General features: G+C 47.6%; 1 protein-coding gene across 1 annotated transcript in view; it reads left to right on the top strand.

Annotated features, from left to right (window-relative positions):
• Window positions 1-1,884, top strand: part of LOC147109883 (POU domain, class 2, transcription factor 2-like) — an 84,946-nt gene extending 83,062 nt beyond the window's left edge. Inside the window, exon 4 of the mRNA XM_086004223.1 lies at window positions 1,710-1,884. Coding sequence (XP_085860349.1) covers window positions 1,710-1,847 — 138 coding nt within the window. The 3' untranslated portion in view covers window positions 1,848-1,884. The remainder of the gene's footprint in view (window positions 1-1,709) is intronic.
• The last annotated feature ends 12,098 nt before the right edge of the window (window positions 1,885-13,982 follow it).

The following is a 13,982-nucleotide window of genomic DNA, read 5'->3' as shown; positions in this document are numbered from 1 at the left end:
TAATCTGCCTTCCTGTTTTTGCCACCGAAGTGGATAACTTCGCATTTATCCACGTTATACTGCATTTGCCATGCACCTGCCCAGTCACCCAACCTGTCCAAATCGTACTGGAGTTTCTCTGCATTCTCCTTACAGCACACACATCCACCCAGCTTTGTGTCGTCTGCAAACATGGAGATATTACATCTAGTTCCCTCGTCTAGGTCATTTATATATATTGTGAATAGCTGGGGTCCTAGCACCGATCCCTGCGGTACCCCACTAATCACTGCCTGCCATTTGGAAAAAGACCCGTTTATTCCAACTCTTTGCTTCCTGTCTGCCAACCAGTTCTCTAGCCAAGATAGTACCTTACCCCCAATCCCATATGCTTTAACTTTACACAATAATCTCTTATGCTGGACCTTATCGAAAGCCTTCTGAATGTCCAAATACACCACATCTACTGGTTCTCCCATATCTATTCTACCAGTTACATCCTCAGAAAATTCCAGTATATTAGTCAAGCATGATTTATCTTTTTAAAATCCATATTGACTTTGTCCAATCCTGTCACTGTTTTCCAAATGTTCTGCTATTACATCTTTTATAATAGACTCTAGCATTTTCCCCACTACCGATGTCAGGCTTACCGGTCTATAATTTGCCGTTTTCTGTCTACCACCCTTTTTAAGTCTGTGAGGATTTGGCTTAGGCTGGTTATCTGTGAGGATTTATCCCAGGCTGGTTATCTGTGAAGATTTGGTCCAGGCTGGTTATCTGTGAGGATTTATCTCAGGCTGGTTATCTGTGAGGATTTGGCCGAGGCTGGTTATCTGTGAGGATTTGGCCCAGGCTGGTTATCTGTGAGGACTTATACCAGGCTGGTTATGTGTGAGGATTTGGCCCAGGCTGGTTATCTGTGAAGATTTATCCCAGGCTGGTTATCTGTGAGGATTTATCCCAGGCTAGTTATCTGTGAAGATTTATCCCAGGCTGGTTATCTGTGAAGATTTATCCCAGGCTGGTTATCTGTGAAGATTTCTCACAGGCTGGTTATCTGTCAGGATTTATCCCAGGCTGGTTATCTGTGAGGATTTGGCCCAGGCTGGTTATCTGTGAGGATTTGTCCCAGGCTGATTATCTGTGAAGATTTATCCCAGGCTGGTTATCTGTGAGGATTTATCCCAGGCTGGTTATCTGTGAAGATTTCTCACAGGCTGGTTATCTGTCAGGATTTATCCCTGGCTCGTTATCTGTGAGGATTTATCCCAGGCTGGTTATCTCTGAGGATTTATCCCAGGCTGATTATCTGTGAAGACTTATCCCAGGCTGGTTATCTGTGAGGATTTCTCACAGGCTGGTTATCTGTCAGGATTTATCCCAGGCTGGTTATCTGTGAGGATTTATCCCAGGCTGGTTATCTGTGAGGATTTATCCCAGGCTGGTTAACTGTATGGATTTATCCCAGGCTGGTTATGTGTGAGGATTTATCCCAGGCTGGTTAACTGTATGGATTTATCCCAGGCTGGTTATCTGTGAGGATTTATCCCAGGCTGGTTAACTGTATGCATTTATCCCAGGCTGGTTAACTGTATGGATTTATCCCAGGCTGGTTAACTGTATGGATTTATCCCAGGCTGGCTAGCACTGGTTGCGTGTCTAGGTTGGGCGGACAAATTCGGGAGATCAAACAGTAGAGTAACTAGACCCATCTGTTTGTGTTTCAGACGCAGTCAAGTAAAGTGCCGTCCTTTTCCTCATCACCTGCTACTTCCAACCTCAGCACCAAGGTAACTGTGACTGAAGTAATTACTTCATCCTGTGTATCTCCCTCCACAACAGCATCAGCCACCTCCACAGTATGACAAAAGGACTGAGCTTCCTGGAATTGGCCGCGGGGTCTAATCGGTCTGGAACAGTCAGCAGGTCTGAACTCGTCATATCATCATTCCTCTTAGCTCATGTCAGTCTCATTCTAAGCCTGCGTTCAGCAGCTTCCAGACAAAGCACAATACTGTTCACACTCAGTGTTAGTGCTCAACACAAACCCTTCACACTCAGCGTTAGTGCTCAACACAAACCCTTCACACTCAGCGTTAGTGCTCAACACAAACCCTTCACACTCAGCATTAGTGCTCAACACAAACCCTTCACACTCAGCGTCAGTGCTCAACACAAACCCTTCACACTCAGCGTTAGTGCTCAACACAAACCCTTCACACTCAGCGTTAGTGCTCAACACAAACCCTTCACACTCAGCGTTAGTGCTCAACACAAACCCTTCACACTCAGCATTAGTGCTCAACACAAACCCTTCACACTCAGCGTCAGTGCTCAACACAAACCCTTCACACTCAGCGTTAGTGCTCAACACAAACCCTTCACACTCAGCGTCAGTGCTCAACACAAACCCTTCACACTCAGCGTTAGTGCTCAACACAAACCCTTCACACTCAGCGTTAGTGCTCAACACAAACCCTTCACACTCAGCGTTAGTGCTCAACACAAACCCTTCACACTCAGCGTTAGTGCTCAACACAAACCCTTCACACTCTGTGAGTGCTCAACACAAAATCTTCACACTCAGCGTCAGTGCTCAACACAAACCCTTCACACTCAGCGTTAGTGCTCAACACAAACCCTTCACACTCTGTTAGTGCTCAACACAAACCCTTCACACTCTGTTAGTGCTCAACACAAACCCTTCACACTCTGTTAGTGCTCAACACAAACCCTTCACACTCAGCGTTAGTGCTCAACACAAACCCTTCACACTCAGCGTCAGTGCTCAACACAAACCCTTCACACTCAGCGTTAGTGCTCAACACAAACCCTTCACACTCAGCGTTATTGCTCAACACAAACCCTTCACACTCAGCGTTAGTGCTCAACACAAACCCTTCACACTCAGCGTTAGTGCTCAACACAAACCCTTCACACTCAGCGTCAGTGCTCAACACAAACCCTTCACACTCAGCGTCAGTGCTCAACACAAACCCTTCACACTCAGCGTTAGTGCTCAACACAAACCCTTCACACTCAGCGTTAGTGCTCAACACAAACCCTTCACACTCAGCGTTAGTGCTCAACACAAACCCTTCACACTCTGTTAGTGCTCAACACAAACCCTTCACACTCAGCGTCAGTGCTCAACACAAACCCTTCACACTCAGCGTTAGTGCTCAACACAAACCCTTCACACTCAGCGTTAGTGCTCAACACAAACCCTTCACACTCAGCGTCAGTGCTCAACACAAACCCTTCACACTCAGCGTTAGTGCTCAACACAAACCCTTCACACTCAGCGTTAGTGCTCAACACAAACCCTTCACACTCTGTTAGTGCTCAACACAAACCCTTCACACTCTGTTAGTGCTCAACACAAACCCTTCACACTCTGTTAGTGCTCAACACAAACCCTTCACACTCTGTTAGTGCTCAACACAAACCCTTCACACTCTGTTAGTGCTCAACACAAACCCTTCACACTCAGCGTTAGTGCTCAACACAAACCCTTCACACTCTGTTAGTGCTCAACACAAACCCTTCACACTCAGCGTCAGTGCTCAACACAAACCCTTCACACTCTGTTAGTGCTCAACACAAACCCTTCACACTCTGTTAGTGCTCAACACAAACCCTTCACACTCAGCGTTAGTGCTCAACACAAACCCTTCACACTCAGCGTTAGTGCTCAACACAAACCCTTCACACTCAGCGTTAGTGCTCAACACAAACCCTTCACACTTAGCGTCAGTGCTCAACACAAACCCTTCACACCCAGCGTTAGTGCTCAACACAAACCCTTCACACTCAGCGTTAGTGCTCAACACAAACCCTTCACACTCAGCGTTAGTGCTCAACACAAACCCCTCACACTCAGCGTCAGTGCTCAACACAAACCCCTCACACTCAGCGTTAGTGCTCAACACAAACCCTTCACACTCAGCGTTAGTGCTCAACACAAACCCCTCACACTCAGCGTTAGTGCTCAACACAAACCCCTCACACTCAGCGTTAGTGCTCAACACAAACCCTTCACACTCAGCGTTAGTGCTCAACACAAACCCCTCACACTCAGCGTTAGTGCTCAACACAAACCCTTCACACTCAGCGTTAGTGCTCAACACAAACCCTTCACACTCAGCGTTAGTGCTCAACACAAACCCTTCACACTCTGTTAGTGCTCAACACAAACCCTTCACACTCAGCGTTAGTGCTCAACACAAACCCTTCACACTCTGTTAGTGCTCAACACAAACCCTTCACACTCAGCGTCAGTGCTCAACACAAACCCTTCACACTCTGTTAGTGCTCAACACAAACCCTTCACACTCTGTTAGTGCTCAACACAAACCCTTCACACTCAGCGTCAGTGCTCAACACAAACCCTTCACACTCTGTTAGTGCTCAACACAAACCCTTCACACTCTGTTAGTGCTCAACACAAACCCTTCACACTCAGCGTCAGTGCTCAACACAAACCCTTCACACTCTGTTAGTGCTCAACACAAACCCTTCACACTCTGTTAGTGCTCAACACAAACCCTTCACACTCAGCGTTAGTGCTCAACACAAACCCTTCACACTTAGCGTCAGTGCTCAACACAAACCCTTCACACTCAGCGTTAGTGCTCAACACAAACCCTTCACACTCTGTTAGTGCTCAACACAAACCCTTCACACTCAGCGTTAGTGCTCAACACAAACCCTTCACACCCAGCGTTAGTGCTCAACACAAACCCTTCACACTCAGCGTTAGTGCTCAACACAAACCCTTCACACTCAGCGTTAGTGCTCAACACAAACCCTTCACACTCAGCGTCAGTGCTCAACACAAACCCTTCACACCCAGCGTTAGTGCTCAACACAAACCCTTCACACTCAGCGTTAGTGCTCAACACAAACCCCTCACACTCAGCGTTAGTGCTCAACACAAACCCTTCACACTCAGCGTTAGTGCTCAACACAAACCCTTCACACTCAGCGTTAGTGCTCAACACAAACCCTTCACACTCAGCGTTAGTGCTCAACACAAACCCTTCACACTCAGCGTTAGTGCTCAACACAAACCCTTCACACTCAGCGTTAGTGCTCAACACAAACCCTTCACACTCAGCGTTAGTGCTCAACACAAACCCTCCACACTCAGCGTTAGTGCTCAACACATCCCCTTCACACTCTGTTAGTGCTCAACACAAACCCTTCACATCCAGTGTTAGTGCTCAACACAAACCCTTCACACTCAGCGTTAGTGCTCAACACAAACCCTTCACACTCAGCGTTAGTGCTCAACACAAACCCTTCACACTCAGCATTAGTGCTCAACACAAACCCCTCACACTCAGCGTTAGTGCTCAACACAAACCCTTCACACTCAGCGTTAGTGCTCAACACAAACCCCTCATACTCAGCGTTAGTGCTCAACACAAACCCTTCACACTCAGCGTTAGTGCTCAACACAAACCCTTCACACTCAGCGTTAGTGCTCAACACAAACCCTTCACATCCAGCGTTAGTGCTCAACACAAACCCTTCACACTCAGCGTCAGTGCTCAACAGAAACCCTTCACACTCAGCGTTAGTGCTCAACACAAACCCTTCACACTCAGCGTTAGTGCTCAACACGAACCCTTCACACTCAGCGTTAGTGCTCAACACAAACCCTTCACACTCAGCGTTAGTGCTCAACACAAACCCTTCACACTCAGCGTTAGTGCTCAACACAAACCCTTCACACTCAGCGTTAGTGCTCAACACAAACCCTTCACACTCAGCGTTAGTGCTCAACACAAACCCTTCACACTCAGCGTTAGTGCTCAACACAAACCCTTCACACTCAGCGTTAGTGCTCAACACAAACCCTTCACACTCAGCGTTAGTGCTCAACACAAACCCTTCACACTCAGCGTTAGTGCTCAACACAAACCCTTCACATCCAGTGTTAATGCTCCACACTCCCAGGGCAGGTACAGCACGGGTTAGATACAGAGTAAGCCTCCCTCTGCACTGTCCGATCAAACACTCCCAGGGCAGGTACAGCACGGGTTAGATACAGAGTAAAGCTCCCTCTACACTGTCCGATCAAACACTCCCAGGGCAGGTACAGCATGGGTTAGATACAGAGTAAAGCTCCCTCTGCACTGTCCCATCAAACACTCCCAGGGCAGGTACAGCACGGGTTAGATACAGAGTAAAGCTCCCTCTACACTGTCCCATCAAACACTCCCAGCGCAGGTACAGCACGGGTTAGATACAGAGTAAAGCTCTCTCTACACTGTCCCATCAAACACTCCCAGGGCAGGTACAGCACGGATTTAGATACAGAGTAAAGCTCCCTCTACACTGTCCCATCAAACATTCCCAGGGCAGGTACAGCACGGGGTTAGATACAGAGTAAAACTCCCTCTACACTGTCCCATCAAACACTCCCAGGGCAGGTACAGCACGGATTTAGATACAGAGTAAAGCTCCCTCTACACTGTCCCATCAAAGACTGTCAGGGCAGGTACAGCACGGGTTAGATACAGAGTATAGCTCCCTCTACACTGTCCCACCAAACACTCCCAGGGCAGGTACAGCACGGGTTAGATACAGAGTAAAGCTCCCTCTACACTGTCCCATCAAACACTCCCAGGGCAGGTACAGCACGGGTTAGATACAGAGTAAAGCTCCCTCTACACTGTCCCATCAAACACTCCCAGGGCAGGTACAGCACGAGTTAGATACAGAGTAAAGCTCCCTCTACACTGTCCCATCAAACACTCCCAGGGCAGGTACAGCACGGGTTAGATACAGAGTAAAGCTCCCTCTACACTGTCCCATCAACCACTCCCAGGGCAGGTACAGCTCGGGTTAGATACAGAGTAAAACTCCCTCTACACTGTCGCATCTAACACTCCCAGGGCAGGTACAGCGCGGGTTAAATACAGAGTAAAGCTCCCTCTACACTCTCCCATCAAACACACCCAGGGCAGGTACAGCACGGGTTAGATACAGAGTAAAGCTCCCTCTACACTGTCCCATCAAACAGTCCCAGGGCAGGTACAGCACGGGTTAGATACAGAGTGAAGCTCCCTCTACACTGTCCCATTTAAAACTCCCAGGGCAGGTACAGCACGGGTTAGATACAGAGTAAAGCTCCCTCTACACTGTCCCATCAAACACTCCCAGGGCAGGTACAGCACGGGTTAGATACAGAGTAAAGCTCCCTCTACACTGTCCCATCAAACACTCCCAGGGCAGGTACAGCACGAGTTAGATACAGAGTAAAGCCCCCTCTACACTGTCCCATCAAACACTCCCAGGGCAGGTACAGCACGGGTTAGATACAGAGTAAAGCTCCCTCTACACTGTCCCATCAAACACTCCCAGGGCAGGTACAGCACGGGTTAGATACAGAGTAAAGCTCCCTCTACACTGTCCCATCAAACACTCCCAGGGCAGGTACAGCACGGGTTAGATACAGAGTAAAGCTCCCTCTACACTGTCCCATTTAAAACTCCCAGGGCAGGTACAGCACGGGTTAGATACAGAGTAAAGCTCCCTCTACACTCTCCCATCAAACACTCCCAGGGCAGGTACAGCACGGGTTAGATACAGAGTAAAGCTCCCTCTACACTGTCCCATCAAACACTCCCAGGGCAGGTACAGCATGGGGTTAGATACTGAGTAAAGCTCCCTCTACACTGTCCCATCAAACACTCCCAGGGCAGGTACAGCACGGGTTAGATACAGAGTAAAGCTCCCTCTACACTGTCCCATCAAACACTCCCAGGGCAGGTACAGCACGGGTTAGATACAGAGTAAAGCTCTCTCTACACTGTCCCATCAAACACTCCCAGGGCAGGTACAGCACGGGTTAGATACAGAGTAAACCTCCCTCTACACTGCCCCATCAAACACTCCCAGGGCAGGTACAGCACGGGTTAGATACAGAGTAAACCTCCCTCTACACTGTCCCATCAAACACTCCCAGGGCAGGTACAGCACGGGGTTAGATTGTGAAGGAATAGCCATGATTCAGAGAAATACACGATACAGGAAACTCTTTTTTATCCGGCACCAACGGGACCGGCGTGGTGCCGGTTTATCAAAAAGTCCGGATTACAGAGAGGTATAGTTAAACGGTACGAGAGCTCCGTACACAGCAACAAATCCAGGCTTCCCTGTTGCTTAGCAACAGGTGCAGGAACTCCGGCCACAAGATCCAAGCCTCCCTGTTGCTTAGCAACCGGTGCAGGAACCCGACCACAAGATCCAAGCGTCCCTGTCGCTTAGCAACAGGTACAGGAACCCGGCCACAAGATCCAGGAACGGCCACTAATATGAATTAAAACTTACCTGAACCTACTCCTGAATTTTGCCGGTTAACAGAGATTTCCCGTTATTTAGGTGCCAGTAAATCGATAGTTTCCTGTACTATGAACAGATTTGTAATATTATTAATAAAAGACATACTGGGTTTAAAAGACACAAGTCTCAGCAGAAAGGCTGTAAACAGAAATACAGGCTTCTGAGGAAAGATCAGTTGATAACAAAGTTGTAAACAAGCTTTGAAATGAGAATTAGTTAAATGTACTAAAACAATGAAAGATTGAAGCAAACCATTGGTGGTTCCGAAAGGTCTACGGTTTGCAACGAACACAATGGGAAGACCGAATTTAGGTGTTACAAACTAACACATTGAAACAGAAATACAAACATTAAAAGAGGCATGTGCCTTTGAAACATGACATCAAGAAAAGAAACCTGCTGGTCAAATAGTTTTATGTTAAACTTGGATGACAGGAAACACGATAAAATATGCAACCAATTGAGATAGCTAGAAAACAAGTAAACACACAGTTAAAGTGGTTTTGATTTACATATAGTAAAAACCATACCAACAAGACTTTGAAGATATAACTTCAATAGATGACACCAAGCAATTGCATTGTGTTTGTATTAAACTTCAAGCAGAACGGAGTCAAAATGTCTGCTAAAAAGCAGTTAAGCCAATATTAAAAAATGAATGAAGAATCTTCGGTAAGAATGACATCAAACAAAATCCATAGCTGTCATTGTTTTTATGATGGTTTTTGGAACACCTAAAAGTAGAGAAATAATTATGCATGCAATAGTTGAATTGATAGTATCATAGAAACCATTCAAACAGAGGTATCAATAAAGACAATTAGCTGACATCAGCAGGGAACATCAAAGAAGAAACCAATGCCAAAAGGGTATAAAAATAAGAGCTTTTTAACAGAAAGTCAGAACACGCTGAACGGGCAGGGCGTTTCTCAACTTTCCAGAGGCATCTCTAAGTTTTTAACTATGAGTCTTGGGTATATCAAAGTGATTGATTTTTGGTGGAGGTTCTGGATTTAGAAATAAGAAATAAGAAATGTTCTGGATTTAGAAATAAGAAATAAGAAATATAACAAAGTAAAGATTTGAGAATAAGGATCTCTGAGAAATAAGAAATGTAATCTAATTGTATTTTGAATTGTTAATGTTGCGACTGATCAACAGATGTTAACTGAATGCCGGCTCTTAAATAAAACTGTATATTTTTAGAATTGTCTCAAAGAGTGAATCTGTATATACTCGCGAACCCACAAATTCTGTACACACTTTTGTAAGGAGTTGCAGAAATCTGATGGATATTCCGGACCCTCATAATATCCGGAAGGTTACAGTCTAGTTCAACTTATTAAAAGTACTATCCGGAGGTCATTAAAAGTCATTCCTTTCCTTTAGGGAGCGATAGCCTGAACCTTTAGACCCATTTAAGCGTCTTATGGAATTCGGCTATCTCTAACTTAAGTTGAAGGTGAACGTCTGGGGAATACGCCTGATCTGGGGTAGCCCAAAAGGGCTAGGACTGTAATTAACCCTTCAAGATACAGAGTAAAGCTCCCTCTACACTGTCCCATCAAACTCTCCCAGGGCAGGTACAGCACGGGTTAGATACAGAGTAAAGCTCCCACTACACTGTCCCATCAAACACTCCCAGGGCAGGTACAGCACGGGTTTGATCGAGAGTAAAGCTCCCTCGACACTGTCCCATGAAACACTCCCAGGGCAGGTACAGCACGGGTTAGCTACAGGGTAAAGCTCCCTCATGCTTGACAAATCTACTGGAATTTTTTGAGGATGTAACTGGTAGAATTGATAAGGGAGAACCAGTGGATGAGGTGTATTTGGACTTTCAGAAGGCTTTCGACAAGGTCCTGCATAAGAGATTAGCATGCAAAGTTAAGGCACATGGGATTGTGGGTAAGGTACTGACTTGGATAGAGAACTGGTTGGCAGACAGGAAGTAAAGAGTTGGAAAGAACGGGTCTTTTTCCGAGTGGCAGGTAGTGACTAGTGGGGTACCGCAGGGATCGGTGCTAGGACCCCAGCTATTCGCAATATATATTAATGATTTAGACGAAGGAACTAGATGTAATATCGCCAAGTTTGCAGACAACACAAAGCTGGGTGAGCGAGTGTGCTGTGAGGAGGATGCAGAGAAACTCCAGTATGATTTGGACAGGTTGGGTGATTGGGCAGATGCATTGCAGATGCAGTACAATGTGGATAAATGTGAAGTTATCCACTTTGGTGGCAAAAACAGGAAGGCAGATTTTTATCTGAACGGCAATAGATTGGGAAAAGGGGAAGTGCAACGAGACCTGGGTGTCCTTGTGCACCAGTCGCTGAAGGTAAGCATGCAGGTGCAGCAGGCGGTTAAGAAGGCAAATGGTATGTTGGGCTTCATAGCGAGAGGATTCGAGTACAGGAGCAAGGATGTCTTGCTGCAGTTGTACAGGGCCTTGGTGAGACCACACCTTGAGTATTGTGTGCAGTTTTGGTCGCCTTATCTGAGGAAGGATGTTCTTGTCATGGAGGGAGTGCAGCGAAGATTCACCAGACTGATACCTGGGATGGCAGGGATGACGTATGAAGAGAGATTGGGTCGATTAGGCTTATATTCGCTGGAGTTTAGAAGAATGAGAGGGGATCTCATTGAAACTTATAAAATTCTAACAGGACTAGACAGACGAGATGCAGGAAGGATGTTCCCGATGGCGGGGGAGTCCAGAACCAGGGGTCACAGTCTAAGGATAAGGGGTAAGCCATTTAGGACTGAGATGAGGAGGAATTTCTTCACCCGGAGAGTGGCGAACCTGTGGAATTCTCTACCACAGAAGGCAGTTGAGGCCAAATCATTAAATATATTCAAGAAGGAGTTAGATATAGTTCTTAAGGCTAAAGGGATCAAGGGATATGGGAGAAAGCAGGAAAAGGGTACTGAATTTGGATGATCGGCCATGATCTCATTGAATGGCGGAGCAGGCTTGAAGGGCCGAATGGCCTACTCCTGCTCCTATCTTCTATGTTTCTATGTTTCTGCACTGTCCCATCAAACACTCCCAGGGCAGGTACAGCACGGATTAGATACAGAGAAAAGCTCCCTCTACTTTGTCCCATCAAACACTCCCAGGGCAGGTACAGCACGGGTTAGCTACAGAGTAAAGCTCCCTCTACACTGTCCCATCAAACACTCCCAGGGCAGGTACAGCATGGGTTAGATACAGAGTAAAGCTCCCTCTACACTGTCCCATCAAACACTCCCAGGGCAGGTACAGCACGGATTAGATAGAGTAAAGCTCCCTCTACACTGTCCTGTCAAACACTCCCAGGTCGGGTACAGCACGGGTTAGATACAGAGTAAAGCTCCCTCTGCACTGTCCCATCAAACACTCCCAGGGCAGGTACAGCACGGGATTAGATACAGAGTAAAGCTCCCTCTCTACACTGTCCCGTCAATCACTCCCAGGGCAGGTACAGCACGGGATTAGATACAGAGTAAAGCTCCCTCTGCACTGTCCCATCAAACACTCCCAGGGCAGGTACAGCACGTGTTAGATACAGAGTAAAGCTCCCTCTACACTGTCCCATCAAACACTCCCAGGGCAGGTACAGCACGTGTTAGATACAGAGTAAAGCTCCCTCTACACTGTCCCGTCAAACACTCCCAGGGCAGGTACAGCACGGGATTAGATACAGAGTAAAGCTCCCTCTACACTGTCCCATCAAACACTCCCAGGGCAGGTACAGCACGGGTTAGATACAGAGTAAAGCTCCCTCTACACTGTCCCATCAAACACTCCCAGGGCAGGTACAGCACGCGTTAGATACAGAGTAAAGCTCCCTCTACACTGTCCCATCAATCACTCCCAGGGCAGATACAGTACGGGTTAGTTACAGGGAAAAGCTCCCTCTACACTGTCACATCAACGTGCCTCAGATCAGTGACATTCCCATTTCCTACCTCACCACATCAGTTGATTATCTGAGTGACAGTTCAGAGAATCTGTGTGCCCAGAGGGCAACTGGGATTCTCAAACTGAGAAGCCTGGGTGGAGATATTGCTGCGTTAAAGGAATGTTCGTGTGTGTTTGTGGCGCGGGGTTAGATGCTGGTTGCTGTAGGAGGTTTTATCTCTGTCTTACACACAGATTCTGCCTCTCCCACATGGCTCTGTGACTAACATGTTTTTCAAACACTTTCACCTCTGTGGGCTTTGTGAGTCAGACCTTTCCCCTGCTAGCTGCGGGAGGGGAAGCCCCTCTCTCTCGCTCTTGCTACCAAACAGGAAGCAGCAGGCACCTCCTCACCTTCACTGCTCCACACTTTAACCCTTTCACCCACTCCCCGCCCCCCCACAACACCAACCAGTAACAATCCACGCCCAGATTGCAGCTATTCTGCCAGAAAAACATAAACCTGAACAAGCTCAATGGGTCCGGCGGCATCTGAGACAGAAAAAAAAGACAGCTGCATGTTTCAGAGCACACGGATCAGAACTGGCACATGACATCAGGACAAGCCCAGTTATTGTTCTGAGCACAAGAGGTAAAAGGGGAGGTGCAGAAGCACAGAGCAGGTAAAGGACAGGAACACGGAGCAGGTAAAGGACAGGAGTACAGAGCAGGTAAAGGACAGGAGTACGGAGCAGGTAAAGGACAGGAGTACAGAGCAGGTAAAGGACAGGAGTACAGAGCAGGTAAAGGACAGGAGTACGGAGCAGGTAAAGGACAGGAGTACGGAGCAGGTAAAGGACAGGAGGACGGAGCAGGTAAAGGACAGGAGCACGGAGCAGGTAAAGGACAGGAGTACGGAGCAGGTAAAGGACAGGAGTACGGAGCAGGTAAAGGACAGGAGTACGGGGCAGGTAAAGGACAGGAGTACAGAGCAGGTAAAGGACAGGAGCACGGAGCAGGTAAAGGACAGGAGCACGGAGCAGGTAAAGGACAGGAGTACGGAGCAGGTAAAGGACAGGAGTACGGAGCAGGTAAAGGACAGGAGTACGGAGCAGGTAAAGGACAGGAGCACAGAGCAGGTAAAGGACAGGAGAACGGAGCAGGTAAAGGACAGGAGTACGGAGCAGGTAAAGGACAGGAGTACGGAGCAGGTAAAGGACAGGAGTACAGAGCAGGTAAAGGACAGGAGTACGGAGCAGGTAAAGGACAGGAGTACGGAGCAGGTAAAGGACAGGAGTACGGAGCAGGTAAAGGACAGGAGTACGGAGCAGGTAAAGGACAGGAGTACGGAGCAGGTAAAGGACAGGAGTACGGAGCAGGTAAAGGACAGGAGTACGGAGCAGGTAAAGGACAGGAGTACGGAGCAGGTAAAGGACAGGAACACGGAGCAGGTAAAGGACAGGAGCACGGAGCAGGTAAAGGACAGGAGTACAGAGCAGGTAAAGGACAGGAGTACGGAGCAGGTAAAGGACAGGAGTACGGAGCAGGTAAAGGACAGGAGTACAGAGCAGGTAAAGGACAGGAGTACGGAGCAGGTAAAGGACAGGAGCACAGAGCAGGTAAAGGACAGGAGAACGGAGCAGGTAAAGGACAGGAGTACGGAGCAGGTAAAGGACAGGAGTACGGAGCAGGTAAAGGACAGGAGTACAGAGCAGGTAGGTAAAGGACAGGAGTACGGAGCAGGTAAAGGACAGGAGTACG

This window comes from Somniosus microcephalus, chromosome 12 (genome assembly GCF_052327205.1).
Source record: "Somniosus microcephalus isolate GS21.2 chromosome 12, FLI_Smic_1.0, whole genome shotgun sequence".
Classification (NCBI taxonomy): Eukaryota; Metazoa; Chordata; class Chondrichthyes; order Squaliformes; family Somniosidae; genus Somniosus; species Somniosus microcephalus.
Note: the sequence above shows the minus strand (reverse complement) of the source record. Positions and strands in the feature narration are given on the sequence as shown.